The sequence below is a fragment of the Grammomys surdaster genome, unplaced genomic scaffold, assembly GCF_004785775.1.
Source record: "Grammomys surdaster isolate TR1022 unplaced genomic scaffold, NIH_TR_1.0 654, whole genome shotgun sequence".
In the NCBI taxonomy this organism is placed as follows: domain Eukaryota; kingdom Metazoa; phylum Chordata; class Mammalia; order Rodentia; family Muridae; genus Grammomys; species Grammomys surdaster.
The window spans coordinates 415,052-437,116 of NW_021605073.1; the positions used below are offsets into that span (position 1 = coordinate 415,052).

The 22,065-nt window shown below is 39.3% G+C and overlaps 1 protein-coding gene across 1 annotated transcript; it reads left to right on the forward strand.

The window, feature by feature from the left end:
- Nucleotides 1-15,061: 15,061 nt before the first annotated feature.
- Nucleotides 15,062-18,483, forward strand: Ubqln2 (ubiquilin 2). Its single transcript, XM_028781997.1, has one exon. The coding sequence runs from the start codon at nt 15,352-15,354 to the stop codon at nt 17,263-17,265; it is 1,914 nt and encodes a 637-aa protein (XP_028637830.1). The 5' UTR covers nt 15,062-15,351; the 3' UTR covers nt 17,266-18,483.
- Nucleotides 18,484-22,065: the final 3,582 nt, after the last annotated feature.

The window sequence follows — 22,065 nt, forward strand, 5'->3', positions numbered from 1 at the left end:
TTCTCCTCAAGAAGAGCTAGTGCTCTTAGCCACTGAGACATCTTTCAGCCTCCTTGTTTCAGAGGATCCACACCACATGTGATTCACATTCACTCTGTTCCAGGGGATTTGATACCTTCTTCCAACCTCCACAGGGCCCAGGCACACGCGTGGCAGACTACATGTGAAGCAAAACATTCTATGTACAAGTAAATAAAGATATAAAATTTAAAAATAAATACATCAAAATGAAATATTTTTTTTGTTTACTCAACAGTGACCAGCATGGCAAGCTGTCCCTAACAGAGTGACAGTAGAATGCTTATCCTGACAGTAGCTAGTCTGATTGGGGCTATTCAGCAGGAGCAAACTCATGCCTAGAACAGGAGATGTTACCAATCACTCAGAGCTAGATGTTAGAGGAGAGTCCACTGCACCACTTTACTAGACCGACATAATCTCTAACAGCATTCTGTATTTGTCCTTATGCCCACAGAGAAATGTAGCTCTCACTCCTCACCAAAGGAGCTTCTCCACAATAGTCAGAAACAATTACAGAAAACTGCAAGCTGTTAAAATGCACAGAGCAACTGATTATGTGGTGCCTAGCCCCAGTTGATACACCTATACATCCATAACACAACGGCCACCACCTAAGGCTCAGGGAACATCGAGAAACAGGAGGTAGAAAGATTTGAAGACCCAGAGGAATGAGAAGTCTGTTGTGCAATTGTCTCCTAGAAATGACAACGAAGCTACACCCGTTATACCGCAACAATATGGCTTCCTAAACAAGGCCAGATAATGACAACATTAGTAGACATGCTAATGTGGAAGGGGCAAATCTCAAGGGACTCCATCCCTAGACAAAGAATATAGACAACTAGTGATCCTCAGGGACCAGCCTTCTAATTGATTATCTAATACCAAGTGATTAGTCCTGTAATCATATATATACAAGCATCATTAAATGAACTCAGAACGAACAACATACATACATACATACATACATACATACATACATACACACATAGAGACACACACAGAGACACACACAGAGACAGAAATTTAGGAGTGGGGTGGGGAAGAAGGGTTGGAAGGAGAGGACATGGAATGGTTGAAGGAAATAAAGGGAAGGGGAAAAATGATGTTACAACCTTAGTTAAAATGATAACTATTAAGAAGATAAAAATTGTGATTTATATTGTTTCTGAACCAACTAATCCTGGCTCTGTTATTCTTAGATTGGGGGTACCATGGTGGTTGGTTTTTAATTTATTTTTGTACCTTGTTCATTTTAGTTGTTTGTTTTGTTTTTTCTCAAGACAGGGTTTCTCTGTGTAGCCCCAACCATTCTAGAACTCGCTCTGTAGACCAAGCTGGCCTTGAATTCCGAGATTCCTCTGCCTCTTCCTCCTGAGTGCTTGGATTAAAGGCATGTGCCACCACCACTCAGCTTTGTTTTCTTAGTTTTACGTGGTGCTGGAGACTGAGGACAACACCCATGTTGCATATGCGATCTACTTAGTTCAGCTTCCTCTGCACACAACCCATTCCTGTTCAAACTTCAATAAATCCTTTAAATCAAAGAATTTGATAGATTTTTTAAAAAAAAGTAGTTGATGACTAAGCCCCAAATAGGCATGTCTAGTTTAAGCCAATCCTATGTAGCTAGCCCTATAGCAACAACAGAAATCACCAAAGGTAGTTTTTTTTAAGCCTTTATTCTAGTACACTGGAAAATACAGAATAAATGGATAGATCTCTAGGGTACCAATATTGAACCAATAGGTTGTAAGATATATACATAGGCCAACCAAGTAGTGAGATTGAAACAATAACACAAAGTATCCAAAGAAGTTTATACAGATTCATCTCTAAATTTTCCTGAACCTTTAAAGGGAACTGCCACCAATGTTCTTTAAAGAACATAAGAAAACATATAAAGAACACAGCAAAAGTATAAGCCAATATCCTTGATGGATATAGATGCAAAAATACTCACAAAAATAATTGCAAACTGAATTCAAGAACACAATAAAAGGATCATACACCATAAGCAAGATCTTTTCATTCTAGGATGAAAGGATGGATTAACATAAAAAGCAGTAAACACAATGTAGAGTAGAAATAGAATCAACAACAAGCGTAACATTACCATGGCAATAGATGAAGAAACGTCATTGAAAAAATTTACACTATTTGTTATAAAAATCCCAAAAGAGTAGGAAGAGAAAAATTGCATCTAACATCATAAAACAGGTTCATATTCCCAAAATAGACTGGATGAGGAAAACATAAAAGTCTTTTCTCTAAAACCAGGAGGAGGCAAGGTTGCTATTTTTACCACTTTTGTTTAATGTGGTACTTTAGCCTGGACAATAAATCAAGATAAAGAAATACAAAGATAGAAGTAGCGAAGTAGTAAATAAATTTCCCTATTTTCCAATAATATCCTGTTAGAAGTTCATCAAAAGACTTTCGACCTGACAAATTTAGTAAGACTTAAAGTGCAATTACTTTTCTATTGCTGTGATAGAACACTATGACCAAAGCAATTTATGGAAGGAAGATTTTTATTCTGGGATTACAGGTTCAGAAGGACTAGAGTTCATTCCCATCATTGCTAGGAGCTTGGCAGCAGGCAGGTCCAGCACTGGGGCAGCAGCTGGGTGCTTTTATCTTGATCCACAAGTAGGAGGTAGAGAGGGAGAGCTGGAGAGACTGACAGAGAGAGTCTGACAGAGACTAAAAATGGCAAGAGTCTGTGGAAACCTCAAAGTCCTCCCCCCTCATGACACCTCATCTAACAAGGCCACACCTCCTAATCTTTCCCAAACAGCTCCACCAACTAGGGACTAAGTATTAAAACATGTGCCTATGGGGGGCATCTCATTCAATCTACCATACTCGGGTACAAAATTAACACAAAAAATGTACTTTTGCTATATACCAATATCGAACTCACTGAGAAACAAATTAGAAAAGAATACAATTTCCAATATTTTCAAAAATGATAAACATGTTGGTTTAAAAGTAGACAGTGATATAAAATACTTCTGCAGTGAAAAGTATAAAAAAAATTGAAGAAAGAAAATCAGGAGGATATCAGGAGATGAACTTCCTTCCAGTATTTCTGGACCCCCAGAATTAGTATAGTTTAAATGGCCATATGACTGAAACTGAGTTTTAGACTTCATGCAACCTTCATGGTGGCATATGCTTGTCATCCAAGGACTTGGAAGATGCAAGTGGGACGATCACAAAACTGAGGTCAGCCTAAACTAAGTAGCAAGTGTCAGATTATTATAAACCATAAAGCCAGACTTTCTACCAAACAAAATGACACAAATAAAAGGGATACAAAGAAATATTATTCAACTGTAAAAAAATAAGCCAACATTTTATTAGTTTCAGTAAAATGGATGAACCTAGAGGTCATATGGAAACTAAAAGAGGTCAGGAAAAGATAAATTGCGCATGTTCTCTTCACATGTTCTCCTGCATATGTGGATGTTAAAGAAAAAGTCTATTTGAACTTAGACTTAGTGACTGCTCCGGCTTGGAATGAATGTGGAATTGGAGATGGAGTTTGCACGACAAGTAGCAAAGCACAGTTGGATGACATTAATACAGTTCGAGTTTTCTGTGGCACTGTGAAATATTTAATTCACGATAATTTAGTACATATATTATAAATAACTACAAGAGACGAACTTGAATCATCCATACGCAAAATGATGATAGTGAAATGAAATTACTAATTACTCTGGTTTGGACCATACATATTACATACATCTATTGAAATATATTATAATTCATTAATATGTTTATTTTTGTTAATATGAAAAATATTTAAGAAAATGAAAATGTTAACTACTCTGGTTTGGTAATTATATACTATGTTATCTAATTTGTATTGTTCCCTGAAAACTTTTTGTTTTGTTTTGTTTTATTCCAGACAAAGCTTCTCTGTGTACTCTTGGATGTCCTGGAATTCCCTCTGTAAACTAGGTTACCCTCGAACTCACAAACATCCACTTACCTCTGTCTCCCAATTGCTGGAACTCCCAAATGCCCTCTCTCCCAATTGCATGCCCCGCCCACCTGACTTCCTGAAAACTTCTATAATCTAAATATTAATAAATAAAATTAGAATATGGGTTCTGAACCAGGTTCTCTCACTTTGCTGTGACTTAAGACCAGGCACTTAGCCTCTGTGTTCTAGTTTCTTCAGTTCCATAATATTAATAATGATGTCTTTCACATAGAGCCCATCTGAGTTTTAAATGAGATCACTTGTGTTAGAGGAAATGGAAAAATAGCATAATAAACATTCAACATATTATCTTGAGAATTTTTGAGAAAACCAAGAAACTCATTTAAGTTAAAATTATGCTGACACGTGCTTTTTAAAAACCAAATCATGCAGGCCCGAATAACTGCCAAATATGTCTCTTCAAGGTTACATTTTTTTTTCATAACAAGACCAGTAGCTATTTTGTATTTAATTTGGACAGTTTCCTAGGTCTTTAGGGCACAATGAGCTGCCTGTTTGGACACTATCTTCTTTCTTCTAAGTTGTAGGGCCTTCTTGTTCTGTAACAGGAGCTCCCACCCCTTGTTTTTCATCTCCAAGGCCACTCCTTCAAGCAGACATACATATCATCAGTGTGCCCGCTGCAGAGGTTCCACTTGTCTGTTACTCTTTTCCTCTCTGTGAGCCTCTAAAACTTTACTACTTTTTCTCATCAGAGTTTCATATTCTCTGCTTATCGGTGCAACATGGGAGACATAAAATAACAAGGCTATGTAGCACTAATTTTAAAAATATTGATTACTAGGTTGAGGAAACTATAAAGCCAGGTTTTATGCAAAAAAAAAACTATATAAATGCAGTTCTTCTAAATCAAAGTAAGATGCACAAACATAAACACTACATGTTGGAATATGTTTAGAGCTAATGGGAAAATAACTTTGGGTATAATATTTTATGATAAATATTATAAACTCCAGACTTACCAAAATTTAACTGATTTCAAAAACTTGTTTTTCTTTAGTGTGCTAATTGACTATTTGTATTTAAACCATCCTGCTATTTTGGGGAACATACATGGTACAGATAAAAAAAAGCTACACATGAAGCTTTCAGAAGAAATCTTTAAAAGTGTTCCCTTTGAGAAATTACAAGGCATGAACTCCAGGTACAGGCAACCGGCATGAATTTGGCACACCAAAAGCCAAGTAAAAGATGGCAAACACTAAGCAACACATACTGATTGACTGCATTTATGTAAAATTCCCAACAGACACAATCTAATCCACAGCACTAGAAATTAGTATGGTGTTTATCTTTGGAGAAGGTCCTGCCTAGAAAGGAGTAGAGCATGTGCTATTAAGCAGCTGCTAATACATAATAATTTTGTTTCCTGACGCAGGTATTGGTTGCGCAGATGTGTTTGTGGAGCACTACACACATGCTGTAAGGCAGTTCCTAACTGTTTAAGTGTCCTATCTCAATAGCTACATAGATAGTATTAATTTACATCTTCTTTATGCCAGTGCTTTTAGTATTGGACTATTGTATAATGTCTCTCATAAGCAATTGAAAATCAATTTCTACAATTGCCTGCTAATTTTACTCAAAGTTCCTGGGTCACTCTGCTGTTTACTGTATGTACATTTTGGGCAAGTGACTTAACAGCTCCATATCCTGTTTATCTCATTTATCAAATAAAGATAATGAGTAACTGCTAATACATCCTTGAGAGGATGTAATGAATTAATTCCTGTCCCTTACCTAACGATCAGCCAGGCATCATAATTATCACTTTAATTAGTATCATAACTGTCTTGTGCCATTAATCACTTTCATTCATGAGACATATTAGATTCTCTATGTCTTCTAGAAAGTTATGTGTAATGTTTCCAAAAATCTGATGCATAGCTACAAGCCCCCCCTGAAATTTCAAATCTACAAAACGTTGCCCTCACAATTGTTACTCATGTAAACTCGTAAAAAGAAAGTGTAAGTCTTCAAAGTCTACATTCATAGTTGCAAACTTCTGGCTCTACGTAAAATTTATATTTACTAAAATACTCTGACTCATTATTCTTGCTACCATCACCAATTGCATCCTTTCATTTATTGTCTTCATTCCTTTATTCATACTTGGATAACTGGAATGTCCCAAGAATCATTTGATTTTTCCTTTGTTTAGATGAATAACGAAATGCCTAAAATTAGCTTTTGTCATCTTTCTTCCTTATCATGGCTGCTTCATTTTATGAGACGTTGTAGAGAACAGAGAGATGTAAGGGCCAGTTTACATTTAAACAACATGACACTGTTATAGACATCCAATACAAGTCAAGATGGCAGTTCTTGACGGGGCGGGGGGAGCAATATGAATTATTACAAAATGGCTGATACCAGATCTTTCCCCAAAGTAAAGAGTGATACAATCTCTTACATTCCTGGCAGAATTCCATTTAGTCTGGGCTTTGTAGGAATGTGACCTTGTAGGCCGGAGGCCTTTAGTCTTTAACCTTCGAGTTCACAAGCCTACTTGGGTGTGTGCACCCGTTTATGTGCAACTTGTTTGTGTCCACCTGTATCTGGATGCCTGACAGCGTGATGGAATAAAGTATGGTGTGTGTACCTGCAGCTCTCTGCGCATCATCTTTAATCCCCCAGCATCTTACAACCCTTAGTTCAAGGCCACAGAACTTGGATCCTTCAGATCATTCAGAAAGCAGATTTTAGCTGACCTTATAAAAAGAAAAAAATTACTCATTTGTATTTTCTGTTATGTTATATTGAGCAGAACCAATAACATCTTTTTTAAAAATCCAAGAAAAATCGTTTTTCTGATTTGGCCTCATAACCACTGGAGTGGTCCCCTAATCTGGAAGCAGGTACAAAACTGTGACATATTTGTGTTTAACCTGGTTTCTTAGAATGGTGCCTGTACCCTCTTCTTTTAGATCCCCAAAGGTATCTCTACCCATCATACCTGTGCTTTGGACCTCAAGACCCACTTACAATGGCATTGCCATTAAAATAGACTTTGTCACTCTATCTTGCCTGTGTCAACATCATCTAATACGCTTATGTTGACCAATGTATCCTGGCTACATTTCTTCACAGAAGCTTGCTTTTTCAATGTTTCTGTTTAGTTCTTTATAGTTTTCTCTCAACAAGCAAGGTTTATCTCCTCTCTACTATTCTTTCAAATGTCTATTTACCAGATTTTCTTGCTCTTTAATTATGGACAAATATTATGAGAGATTTTACATTTAACTTTTTCCCTACATGTGTTGAATGTATATATGCTATTGTGTATTCTACTTGGCATCACAACCTGATGAGCTTCCACCAAAACAATCTGTTATTAATTTATTAACTTCTACCAGGAGAAAAAAGACTGGATTCCTTATTTAATAGATGCTGTTCTTCCTAAGAAGCAATACAAGTAGGGGCCTATTGTTTGATAAAATTATTCAGTCCTTTAATAATTACAACTTTATGTGGATGGTATGATATGCTAATACAATAAAAGTGATGCTGTTGATTGAGTTCTGCCACATTGAAGTGATTTCTTTTCATTTCATTCATTTATTTTTCTTTTATGGGATAGAAATTGTTTTCATACAATATATTCTGATTATGATTTCATCTCCCTATCTCCTCCCAGACCCTCCGACCTCCTCACCCATCTAACTTTATGCCTCCTTCTCTAACTCTTTAGTGTGTTTTATGAGATTTTTTTCTTTTCGCTTTTATTCTTGTTTTTTTTTGCCTGCTTGTTTTCTAAAATAAGAGACTATTATAAGGTTCCCTTTCACCAAAGCCTAAATCAAGAGCTAAAAAAATTAAAACTTATTTCAATGTTTCTGAGAATTAAATTGTAGGAAAAGTAGATTATTAACCAATAAAAATATATGCAAAGTCTCGTGAAGATACAGAATGACTCAGACCTCAAAGGCATAAATATCTTATTGCATTAACATTCCAAGAAGGAATGAGCCACAAAAACACATAAGGAAAATTAGGTAGCCAGAGTTAACAGTGGCAGGATTCAAGTATATAACATGTCTTACCTATTCAGTGTCTAGCATTTCTAACCTGTAAACAAAATCATCTTGGCTAGAAGATCCATCACTAGAATAGATTTGTGCCATTAAATTTGGTTGTGAATCATGGCTTACTCAGCGACCATCCCACTAAACCCATCAAGCATCCTTCATTTTGCATCAGTCTTCTCTGAGTAATCATGTGCTGGAGTCACAATATATGTTTAGCAGGCAATCAATGAGCCATCACTTTCTTGTTTAATTTTCCTTAAGCTTCCCTTTGGTTTTGCAGGGGGAAAGTTCACTGAAAGCATGAGATGAACACTTGCAGAGGTATCACGATGCTGGATCTCAATGAAAATTAAGAATTTAATTTCCTCTCACCTGCACGTCATGTGTGACGTAATCCTGCCTGATGGCATGAGTCAGCATCTGGATCTGTAAAGCAGAGGTCCACAGTATACAAGATAATCTTTGAATCTTCAAATATTTTTTCCCGTGGCCCTCAGAAGAATTTTTATAAACTACATATACCTTAATGCATATTTAAGTTGACACCTAACATTTGTCATGTGTGTGTGTGTGCACATTTAATTTGAAGAATGTTACAGATATTATAATTAAAATTTAAGGCAATTTGTGTGATATTATGAATACAAATATTTTGAAATAAAATGTTACATCAGTTGCATATATATCTAACAGGCTTTTAGTGCTATAGCAATTGGAGATGCACATCCATCATGTTTAAAATACATTATTTGACTACTCTTGAGGAGTTAGAAATTTAATATTGTTCCTTTTGCAATTTATTTTTTCTCCCTCCAAAAATCTTCTCCTAATTTTATCTAGTTTTTATTTCAGTGTTTCATCAACCAATCCACTTTTATTTCTCTACTGTAACAATTATAACCACTAAATTTAAATTTAAGGATTAAGATGTTCTGTATTAGCATTATAATTATTGAAAGTATACAAACAGCCAAAAATATGATTATTACCATCGTTTGAAAAATGTTAAAAATAAAATGTAAGTTTAATTAGAAATTCCCTTGGAGGCTATTTTTATTATAGTATAACCTAACATAAATTGCTAACAGTATTTTAATTACTTATTTTTGTGAATATAAGATATGGAATCTGGGGCTGGAGAGATGGCTCAGCCGTTAAAGGCTAGGCTCACAACCAAAAATATAAGATATGGAATCTGTTACTAAATAGATGGGGATATTAATACATTGTCATAACAATAACCTTTCGTTGTTTTCTTTCCAAACAATGTGCTAAAGCCAATATAATGATCTATCATTATTAACTATTTTAATGATTCTATCAGTTAACAACTCAGTTTTGCCATTTGCATAAGGATGTATTATGTAGTTATCAGAGTCATTTCAATATGTACACCAATATATATTTCAAAAGGTCTCTTTGTTTGTTTCCCCTGGGGTTTTTACATATGGAGGCAATATGAAATGAACTGTAGTGAAACTGTCAGTATGTAACTGAAAGATGTCTTGACTTTGTAAAGTGAGGAAAGACTAATTGCAAAAGAAGATGGCTTGCCTTCAGGCACTTATCCTAGCAGTTCAATTTTAAATTTCTTAGTTAGAGTTTTACTGCTGTGAACAGACACCATGACCAAGGCAACTCTTATAAGGAGAACATTTAATTGGGGCTGGCTTATAGGTTCAGAGGTTCAGTCCATTATCATCAAACAGGAGCCTGGCAGCATCCAGTCAGGCATGGTGCTGCAGGAGCTGAGAGTTCTACATCTTCATCTGAAAGCTCCTAGAAGAAGGCTGGCTTCCAGGCAGCTAGAATGAGGGTCTTAAAGCCCACACCCACAGTGACAGACCTACCCCAACAAGGCCACATCTGCTCCAACAAGGCCACACCTCCTAATAGTGCCCCTCCCTGGGCCAAGCTTATACAAACCATCACAAGATCTATGAAAGCTGAGTACCTAAAAATGTTTGCTTTAAAATTGTCTGTGTCCTTCTTCTTTTTAAAAGACTGCGCTGATAGCTTTATAGACTATTGCCTTGAATGATACAGGTTAGAGACCTCCTGACTCAACTTGTTTTTTGTCATCAGTATGAGAGTTTGAATTTTCTGTTGCCATCCCCAGAGTATTTTTCATGGCTACAGAATCTCCTACAGATGCTGTTCTATTCTTACAGATATTATACTTGGATGACCACTAAAATTGTAGGATTGTCTTATCTGGGTATTTCTACTTTGTCTTCTTTATGGGTGTGAATCAGATTGGGAAAAAAACCAGTTTTACTCATTTCTACTCTACTAGAAAACACTTTCTTCTTCTTAGCCAGCCCTCCACATTATTTTTATTTTAATGTTTTAATCTAAGAATTCCCCCTCTTTTTCTCTCTTTTTCTTTCAACCTCCCATTGATTTTGTAAATTTTTTGTTGGTTATTTTATTTATTTACATTTCAATGTTGTCCCCCTTCTCTGATTTCCCTCTGAAAACCCCTTATCCCATCCACCTCCCCCTGCTTCTATGAGGATGCTCCCTAACCCACCCACCCACTCCCACCTCACCACCCAAGTATTCCCCTATGTTGGGGCATCAAGTCTCCACAGGACCAAGGGCCTCCCCTCCCACTGATGCCAGACAAGGCCATCTTCTGCCACATATGCAGCTGGAGCCAGATTTTGTAAATATTGAGCAAACTTAATTCTAAATTCTTTTTGAAGGCCATCATGAAGGCCATTTCAGTTTCTTGCGTTATTTGTAACACAAAATCCTATTCTACGAAACACAGGGAGGCAGATATTCACTTTCAGCTCATTAGTTTTTTTCAAGTTCCAGTTTTCTTCAAAATCATATACTTCTGATGAGAAAAACTGTGAATACATAATTTGGAGGAAAGATAATAGCCATCATTACCATCATCACCAAGAGACACTATGCGCTCCTTACTGACATAATTATATTCGCCTTAACGTAACTATCACACCCTTCCAAGAAAGTGAACTAGTTATCTTCTTGGTCTTGTGCAGTTTACTCCAGCGCTTCATGGCTTTAAGCTTTTAAGAGACAGAGTAAAAGAAAGCAAAACAGAGGCTCCTACTAAAAGCATCAAACATTCTGAATTGTGGAGGCCCAACCAAATAAGAAAATCAATGAAGCAGCTGTGATATCCACTAGCAAATCAGCATTCACACCTTATCTAAAGAATGCAGCCACTATTCACCTCCAGGCAAATTATGGCATGGTATGAACTCAATGTAACCAGATCATCTAGTTTTGAAACTGAAGTCATAAATCTCTGTTTGGGACATTTGCCAAGTTTTAGGTGTTGGCAGGCCGAAGCCAGCCCATGAATTGCCAGTTCATAACTTACATCCCAGAGATTAAAGTGGATATGCAGCACTAGAATTTCTGGGCATTCAAGAAAGCCTGACTTGCACATTACTTATTTATATGTAAAGTAAATGAACAAAGCAAAAAATTATTAGAAGATTGCAACGAGCGTCAAAGTAGAAAATATAACCCCAGAGCAGACTATGCGCTAAGTAAATTGTATATTTGCTCTTTTGTGTCGCTTGATATTTTTAGATTTAATTGTGTAATTTGATTTGCCAAGAGTAAATGTATTTTATTGTTCTTATTTTCCCAGAGGGATATATAACAGAGGAATTACCCTCTCTGTGTCTGTTTCTCTCTCTGTCACTGTCTCTCTGTCTCTGTCTATCTCTGTTTCCCTGTCTGTCTCACTCTCATGAACTAGCACAGCTTCTAAGAGCATGTTTCTTAGTCCCATTGTAGCTGGTAAAGAACTTACACTATAGAGAAATGATTGTATTGCTCTAATACTATCACACAGCAATCGGTGACTGTGATGGACTTTTTATTCCAGTCTAATTGTCTCAAATTTTGCCCTCAGTACACAACTGTTTCTCTAGTTGTAATGAAATTATTATTATTTTTTTTCTGCCATGTGTATCCACAAGAATGAAGAATGATCAGAATTTTCTTTGGGTTCTGTAGATCCACTCCAGGAAGACAATGCATTTTACTAATGCAGGACTTAGGGGTTTTTTTTTAGGATACAATCATAAAGGTAGAAGTGCTCAGTAATATTATCTAAATGTTTTCATATACTTTCACTGTAAGTTGGCCTTCATTTCCCAGAGGAATATGAAGTTCTTGTTCCCTGCCATAGCTACGAAAAGTAATTCAGGTTATGCTTATGAAGAGCAGGCTTAGGCATTCTGTAGCAACTGTGTCAATGTCCAGCACTACACTGTCTTTCAAATCTTTACTTACTGATTTTTGTGGTGCTGGGAATAGAACCTGGGACCTTGTGTATGGTCTGGCTCAGCTCTTTTACAGTTTTATAGATGGTATGTTCCGTTGCTTTCATATTTAAACAAGATAAAATGTCTTTCTAGTATCTCACAAAAAGAAAAATATGGCAGAAAGAGAAAAAAGAAGGGTAAGAGAAAAGGATGAAGGGAGTGATATATTGTTTGTTGATCTTTGCTGGTTTTCTTTTATGGCTGGCATGTCAGGTACCTCTTTCTGTTTTCTCTGCTCTCCTCTCTATTTGAATGTCTAATACACTTATTTTTGCTATTATTTGATATTTAAAGTCTTAAAATGTATAAATTTGACTCTGAATTTATTCACATAATACCCCATAAATCAAATGTTATTAAACATGGACCTGCTAAAAAAAATGCAGATTCTTGTTCAGCACTTATTTCAGTTGGCTTGGGATAGGGCCTAGAAATTTCTATTAGTACCAAGTTCCTTAAACTACCTATAGGGGAATCTTGTGGTAATTATTGAGATATATATTCTCGTTATAATTATGCTTATCAATTCCATTCTACTAAGAATTTCAATTCGTACTGTCTCAAAAGTATTCAGCCTTCTTTAAATTTTAAGTGTTTTCTTCTTCCCCATTTTTGTTAATAGCATTTACCTTTAGGAGTAATTAAAGATCACCTATAATATAATATTAAATTTCTCTTTATTTTCAGAAAAGTTAAACACATTGTAACAGATGTGAATTGCCACTCTCTAAAATCAGGCATTGCTGGTAGCTTTTCATGTTGGCTTCTATTTTAGAGACAAAGCCCATTTTTATAGCTTCAACTCTAATTCCGTTTAGTCATTGTCTTGAATCCTGTACCGTTTTCTCTTCCTTGTGGTTAGATGTTTAGGATGACTGCCTCTTGTACATTTACTTTCTGTTGGTTTTATTTTTCAGTACTAGGAATTGAACCCAGGGTCTCTTCACACACGGCAGGCATGTGCTCCATCAGTGAGCCGCAGCCCAGCCCCTCTAGCTAATAGAATATTTTATATATGTATATATGTATATATGTTTTAAACACCATAGATATTTACATCTGATGTGTGTCAATTAATTATGCTTTGATATGTATTTCAAGCAAGTTCACTTTTCATTGTATATTATATTAACATGAGACCTCATACATATAGTCATTTTTGTACTAGTTCATGGATATAATGACCCTGTATTTTGTTTTACAATGAGATTTATTGAGGTACAGTGACGTAATGATTTTGAAGTGCTGTTAAATCATCTCTAGGCTTTTGTATGGCAGAAGGGATTTTCTGTGTTCAAAGCAAGAGAAATAAATAAATGATTTCAGAATTATTTCTTCTATAATTCAGGTTTTCTATATCAGTAATACTCCATTTTTATTTTCTTTATTTAATCCATAATGATTATGTCAATTTCTGCCATGACTATTGTGTGTGCCTGTTAATCTTTACCTTTACTTTTGTCTTGTCTGAAAATATGTTTATAGTTTTTAAAAATCATAAATTCAATGCATATTTATCCATCAAATTCAAAATCTTATAAAAATAGAAAATAAGAATTATTCACAGTTTCAGCTCTTACTAATAAGTACCTTTATCACAATGGAGTATAGCCTTTCAGATTTATTTTTCACACAAACAGTCTACAAGCTTTTTGATACTGACACCTACACGACTGTATTGCTTCCATTTGTTAAGAAAACCGAAAATCCATAGAAAATATAAACCCAAATATCGTCTATTATTTCCTCCTAACTACAGTGCATTTAATGTATTCTTTTAGAGACACGTAATACTACGTGAATTAGCCACCATCTTTAGACACAGGGATTATTTTATTGTATGGCAAAATCATAGTATTCCTGCTACAGACACGTTTAACTAGCTAAACGCTATGTTTTTAAATGCTACGTTGTTTATATGTAGCATACATATGCTTTTCGCATAGATTATTAGGTCTTTCTAAACAAAGGTGCAAATGCTTAAAATGTCCATTTGTATTTTCAAACTGCCGGCTTACAACAATTCATACTACGACTAGCATGAGAGTGCATTTTCTCGGCTCCCGGTCAACAAGGTTTAACGTTCTCTTTCATAGCTGCCAATATGATAAACCCGAAGGAAAAATCTCATTGTTTTTATTCGAATCCCTTTGATGAGGAGCGAGCCTCATATTTTCAGAAGCCCGTTGGCCGTTTCTCGGCTTCTTTTGTAAAATGCTCGCTCCCGCCATACCTTCCCTTCCCCCACCCGGGTGCTCGTTCTCCCTTTTTGCTTTGTCAGAGTTCTTTACTATTCATTTTTCGTCCTTTGCCTGGGATCGGTTCAATTCAGGCTTTCATCCTTTCACTGCCTCCCAGATTGCGAACCCACATTCTCCATTGGTCTTTCAGCGTCTGCTAAAGAAGCTGCCTCCCCTCTTCCTCCTCCCGTCCCCCCCCCCCCCTCGCCTCGCCCGCCTCGCCTCGGTCCCCCTCGCTTTTCTCTCCAGCCTCCTTCCTTTTCCTTCTCTTTCCCCCCTCTCTTTGTTTATTTCTCCCTCCCTCGGCCTCTCCCCCCCCTTCGCCCCCCCCCCTCTGCAGGGCAGGAGTTTTGCGCTCGGCCGCGAGACGCTCGCTGGGCTGGCGCCGCGTCAGCAGGGGGCGGGGCGCGGCCGGGGGCGGGGCGGGGCAGGAGCGCGGGCGCCGCAGCTGCAGGAGTCGCTGGGAGTGCGCGCGGGCAGATCACAAGGCGGCGGCGGCGGAGACGGCCTGCAGGACCCGCTCTCTCAGCCCTCAGCCGAGGCCTACACCGAACCGAGCGAGCGCGCAGCCTACGACCGGGAGGAGCCGCAGCCTTCATCCATCCCTGAGGTACTGTGTTCCGCGCAGCCCGCCGGGCCGCCCCAGTCCGCTACCGCGGCGCCTCCTTCCCTCGCGCCCTCTTCGCTCGCCAGCGCCTTCCCTGTGAGCCTGCGTCACCGCGGCCGCCATGGCTGAGAACGGCGAGAGCAGCGGCCCCCCGCGCCCCTCCCGCGGCCCTGCTGCGGCGGCCTCAGGCGGCGCGGCCAGCCCGCCGGCCGAGCCCAAAATCATCAAAGTCACTGTGAAGACCCCCAAGGAGAAGGAGGAGTTCGCGGTGCCCGAGAATAGCACCGTGCAGCAGTTCAAGGAAGCGATTTCTAAACGCTTCAAATCGCAGACCGATCAGCTCGTGCTGATTTTCGCCGGAAAAATCCTGAAAGATCAAGATACCTTGATGCAGCATGGCATCCATGATGGACTGACGGTTCACCTGGTTATCAAAAACCAGAACCGTCCGCAGAGCCAGGCCACCACGCAGCCCAACACGACTGCGGGAACGTGCACGATGACCACGACCACCACCACGGCGACGGCGGCAACGGCGCCGACGACATCATCAGCTACCAGGAGTAGCTCCACACCTACTACCACAAATAATAGCAGCTCCTTGCTGGGAAACCTTCCCACCCTCAGCAACCTGGGTTTGAACTCGCCCAACTTCACCGAGCTTCAGAACCAGATGCAGCAGCAGCTCATGGCCAGCCCTGAGATGATGATCCAGATCATGGAAAATCCCTTTGTTCAGAGCATGCTTTCGAATCCTGATCTGATGAGGCAGCTCATCATGGCCAATCCACAGATGCAACAATTGATCCAGAGAAACCCAGAGATCAGCCACCTACTGAACAACCCAGATATAATGAGGCAGACGCTGGAAATCGCCAGGAATCCTGCCATGATGCAAGAGATGATGAGAAATCAAGACCTGGCGCTCAGTAATCTCGAAAGCCTCCCAGGTGGCTACAATGCTCTGCGGCGCATGTACACTGACATTCAAGAACCCATGCTGAATGCCGCACAGGAGCAGTTTGGAGGCAATCCGTTTGCGACGGGGAGCAATTCCACCTCAGGGGAAGGTACTCAGCCTTCCCGCACGGAGAACCGAGATCCGCTGCCCAATCCTTGGGCACCACCACCAACTACCCAGACCACTTCGACGACCACCACCACCACGACCACAAGCAGTGGCAGTAGGTCTGGCAGGACCAGGAACCCTGCAAACACCATGGCTGCAGCTAATTATGTGGCTAGCATCTTCAGCACCCCGGGAATGCAGAGCCTGCTGCAGCAGATAACTGAAAATCCCCAGCTGATTCAGAATATGCTGTCTGCACCCTACTTGAGAAGCATGATGCAGTCGCTGAGCCAGAATCCAGATATGGCAGCCCAGATGATGCTGAGTAGCCCACTGTTTACTGGGAATCCTCAGCTGCAGGAGCAGATTCGTCCACAGATCCCGGGTTTCCTGCAGCAGATGCAGAGTCCAGAAACCTCCTCGGCCATGTCAAACCCGAGAGCGATGCAAGCGCTACTGCAGATCCAGCAGGGGCTACAGACTCTAGCCACTGAAGCACCTGGCCTCATTCCAAGCTTCACTCCAGGTGTGGGGGTGGGAGTGCTGGGAACCGCCATAACCCCTGTGGGCCCAGTCACTCCCATAGGGCCCATCGGCCCTATAGTTCCTTTCACCCCCATAGGCCCAATCGGGCCTATAGGACCCACTGTCCCTGCAAGCTCCCCTGGCTCCACCGGCACCGGGATCCCGCCTGTAACCACTGTGCCCAGCTCTGCACCTACTGAAACCATAAGTCCAACATCGGAATCTGGACCCAACCAGCAGTTCATTCAGCAAATGGTGCAGGCTCTCGCCGGAGGAAGCCCTGCACAGCCGCCGAATCCTGAAGTGAGATTTCAGCAGCAACTGGAACAGCTCAGCGCCATGGGGTTCTTAAACCGCGAAGCAAACTTGCAGGCCCTAATAGCAACAGGAGGCGACATCAACGCGGCCATTGAGAGGCTGCTGGGCTCTCAGCCATCCTAATTACGTTTCTGTACCTTGAAAAAATGTATCTTATTTTTGATAATGGCTCTTAAATCTTTAAACTCACAAAATCGTGCTTTACTTTTATTTTGATTCTTTTAAATCTGTCTACGTATAAATCTAATAGGATGCATTTTAAGGTGGAGTCCCTCCCTTCCCTTCCTGCTCCTCCTCCTCCTCCTCTTCCCCCTCCCCCTACCCTCCCACCCACCCTCTCCCTTCCCTTCCAGCCTGCCCTCTCCCCTCTTTGTTTCCTTCCTTCCTTCATTCCTTTCTTTTCTTCTTTTTATTTCTTTCCTTCTCTGATTTGAATGGTGGGAATCAATACTGTTTCACTCAAAGGTGTTGCATGCAAACACTTCTCTTTATTCTGCATTTATTGTGATTTTTGGAAACAGGTATCAGCTTTCACAGTTGGGTGAACAAGTTTTGTCCTACAGATGTCCAGTTTATTTGCATTTTAAACATTAGCCTATGATAGTAATTTAATGTAGAATGAAGATATTAAAAAAACAGAAGCAAATTATTTGAAGCTCTCTAATTTGTGGTAAAATATTGCTTATTGTGACTTTGGCATGTATTTTTGCTAGCAAATGCTGTAAGATTTATACCATTCATTGATCGTTTTTGCTATTTGTACACAGTACAGCAAGCACAATTGGAATTGTACATCTAGAAGTCCTACTGTAGAATCTCCAAGCAGAATATGTGTAACCAAAATAAGAAAGGATATAAGAAATATTCCTGAAGTTAGGTATGTCTCACAATTTTGTAGAATCTTACAGCATATTTGATAAATTTCTCAGTGAAAATGTTGGCTAGGCAAGTTCAGTTAAAATATAGTAGAAATGTTTATCCTGGTTTCTCTAAGTATACATTAATTGTACAGAAAACTTACAGTGTAACATTGTGTCAACAGTTGCAGATTGATTGTATATGACCTTAATCTTTGTGCAGCCTGAAGGATCAGTGTAGTGACGCCAGGAAAGTGCTTTTTACCTAAGAGTTCCTCAGCTTCTCCCATGAAGAGATCTTCATATGCATTTTGATTTGTAATTGGAAATGTAACTTTTACTGGAAGTGTCATGTGATGTTTGCATTACTTTTAACTGCTATGTATAAAGGAAAGTGTATCTTTTGGCTCTATCAGTTATTTCTCTTGTGCACAGGGAAAAATGCATTAAAATGACTAAAAAAATAAAAAAATAATAAAAAATGGAGAAAGCTCTTTCTTTTTGCCTTTTGGCCCTAGAATCACATCTGGAAGGGTTAGCTCCCCTCACAAGTGTTTATTTAACAGTGGTGTTCTACGGGAAATTATTTTTGACTTGCAAATTTAGATGTTCTAATTTATTGCCCCCAAAGGTTAACCAATTATTAATTAGTATTTTCCCCATCCCCCATAACACACACACACACACACACACACACACACACCAGTATATCAGGAATGTGGGTGGCTGGGTTTATTTTAAATAGAAAAAATGTGGGAAACTATAGTATTCATTGCTAGAAACAATATGTTGGTTTATATGGTTTGTTTGGTTGGGGTGTGGGATAGGGTACTGGGAGGATTTTTAAAAGCAGGATCTCACTGACTAGCTTGCTATTTGCACTCCTCCGTACTTTACTAGGAAGCACATTGTGCTACTAATGGGAGCTTCTAGTGTGCTCATGTGGTCATTTTATTACAGAAAATTTATTTTCAGACGTTATTTTAGATTAACAATTACTAGCACCTAGTTCATGAAATTCTGGTTGGCTTTTTTGGCTTTTTCCTGTTAAGCTCATCTATTAACGGTAAGTTGAATGCCCTCTGTCAAATGTATAGCATGGGCACTAATTGCATGTGCTGCACAGTATGTAGCAGTGCTAATAAGGATGAGAGAAGCTTTTGCTTTTTTTTCTTTTTTTTTTTTTCTGTAGTCAGAATGTGTTTGCTGCAGCAATTCTGTTTTGTGAAGAAACAGTTCTCTGGGAGATGGCCAGTTAAGTGCAAAATTCTGAACATTTGATTCCTGGTAAGACTCGGTGTACAGTAAATATTGGCCATGATTATTTTTAAATAGTTTTTAAAAAATATACCCAATAGTATTTGGTCCATCCATATTTCTCAGAACAGCAGCTTAGGAAATGGTAATTTATTATCTCTGTGCTCTGTGGTAGTGAGGATTTGAGATCAACACAGAGATGGCCTAAAGTAATAAATTTAACTTAATGATGGGAATGATTTTAGAAGTAAATACTAAAACTGGGGGCATAGGAGACTAGCAGTAAATCTGTCACCACATGAGAAGCTGGATGCTGTCTGAGGCCTGGCTCAGGCAATTAAGCAGATACGTTTATTCAAAACATTCAAGGAACAGAATCCTTGAGCTTTGCCAAATGTATATATTTTAAGTATGCTGTGTAATTACAGAAAAGATCTGTGCCTATTAAATCTATTATTCCCCCAACTGTATAGTTTTTTTTTTTTAAAGAAAACACCTGTATGTTGGCCTCAATTTAAATTACTTTTAGCTGTTATTCCTCTCATGTGATATAGTTTGTATTATTTTATTGCAGGTTTTTTTTTCTTGTAGTCTCTTTTTATTTAGGGTTCTTTTCGTTTACTGAACAATGTATGCACTTTGTCACCATTGAATCAAGAAGGAATAGCCTGATTTGCTCTCTGTTCAGTTACTGAGAGTCAGAGTCTCCTTAAATTTGCTGGATGGCAAACTGACTCCATTCAGCAGCATGTGGTAATGAGGTAGGAGCTTAGGCCAGCAGCAGGCCCAGCAGAAGAGCTTCACCAAGAAAACCTCATTTGCTCCTTTGGCTTCTCCTTCATGTGTGTACAGGTATATACACTTCCATTTATGATGAGTGGGGACAGGTAGTAGGAACAGATAAACAGTGAAACAAATCCTGTTGCTTCATAAAAGGACTCTCGCCTCTGGTGCAGGCCTCCGTGTAACTTGAGACCCAGTGTTTGAATATGGCTGAGCCTGATGCCCTCTTGTAGAAGGGAATGTGCTTTACATTCTGTCAAGATCAGAGCAAAATGGAGTCATTATTATGAGGGCCTAATAGAGGAGACAGACCTGTGACCCATGTCTACATTTACAAAGTGACTCAAATCTAGACTTTGTCATGAAATAGCTAGTAACTCTAGCCAAATAGCTAGAGTTACCTACTAAATGATGTTTAGCATAAATCTTAATTTAGTAAAAGTAAAAAGTTTGACCTTTCTACTTTGATATTGTTTTCTTCTAAAAATCCCAGGAGGCATAAATAAGATAGAAATTATACTGTTCCTTCAGGTACTTCTCTCGTCCAGACCTTGTCCTTAAGTCATAATAGGTTTGCGCCATGAGGTTCTTTTTTTAACCTCAGAGTGATGCTTTTTCCTTAATTTATATATTCACTTTACAATCCCTATTGCAGAGTCACTTCCTCCTCTCCTCCCAGTCTCACCCTTACAAATCCTTCCTCCCATCACCCCCCCAACACACACACACACACACACACACACACACACACACACACACACACTCTCACAATCAAGTCGCAGCAGGACTAGCCACACCCTCTTCCACTGAGGCTAGACAAGGCAGCCCAGCTAGGGGAAAGGGATCCACAGGCAGGGAACAGAGTCAGAGACAGCCCCTGCTCCAATTGTTAGGGGACCCACATGGAGACAAAGCTGCACATCTGTTACATGTGTGTGGGGGCGGGAGCAGGTCCAGCCCCTGCATGCTCTTTGGTTGGTGGTTCAGTCTCTCTGAGTCTCCATGGGCCCAGGTTAGTTGGCTGTGCCATGGGTTTTTTAACTCGTCAGGATGTCAAAGAATTTCCTAAGGTTAGTAATATCCTTTCATATGACCCTATCAACATATTTTCCAGAAATTCCTTGAGAGTCCTGTTGCCCATTTTATTTTAACAGGTTTTGCCCAATTTTTGTTTCTATCACTTTTGTCAATGTGTTAGAGGAAGAAAAAGAATTAAGAACCTGTTCTTATGCTGTCTTCCCAGAAATCTGTTGGGACACTTGAGGGAAAAGCAATTTTATAAAAATAGAAAGGAGAAATATGATTTGGCAGACATCAAGCAGCAGCCAGACCACACAGAAGAAGGAACAAATTTTATCAAGTGATATATATGCTGGCTTAGGATTTAGAATTTGGTTTTGGACTCCCTCACTGCCCCCCCCCCCCAGCAAGATTTGGTAAAAGCTCTTTAAACCAATAAAGTCAAGGGTTTCCAAAATCCAACCTTTGAAAAAAATATTTTTCCCCAACATCTAATGGCCATAGTATTCAGCAAATAGGAAATGAAACATAGAACTTCAATTGTATTGAGGTATTTGAGAACAAATAGACTGGAAGCTTTTCAAGACAGCACTTTCAAAAATCCAGCTTCAGGACTTCTTAGACTGGAGGCTGGGGTAATGACCCCAAGGTTAAGAGCACTTGCTATATAATTGTGAGGACCTGAGTTGGAATCCCCAGCATCCATGTAAACAGCAAGGCATTGCCATGTATGCCTCTAACTGAAGTGTGGGGTGGAGATATCACAAAAGCTTGCTGGCCAGCCAGGTTATCCCAAAGGTGAGCTTGTGCTTCAGTGAGAGACCTTATCTCAAGGCAATAAGGCAGAAAACAATAGAGGGAAACACCTGATACTGTCTCTGCTCTGTCCTCTACAGGTTTATGTGTACCTTCACACATGTGTATGCATCACACACACACACACACAGAGAGAGAGAGAGAGAGAGAGAGAGAGAGAGAGAGAGAGAGAGAGAGAGAGAGAGAGAGA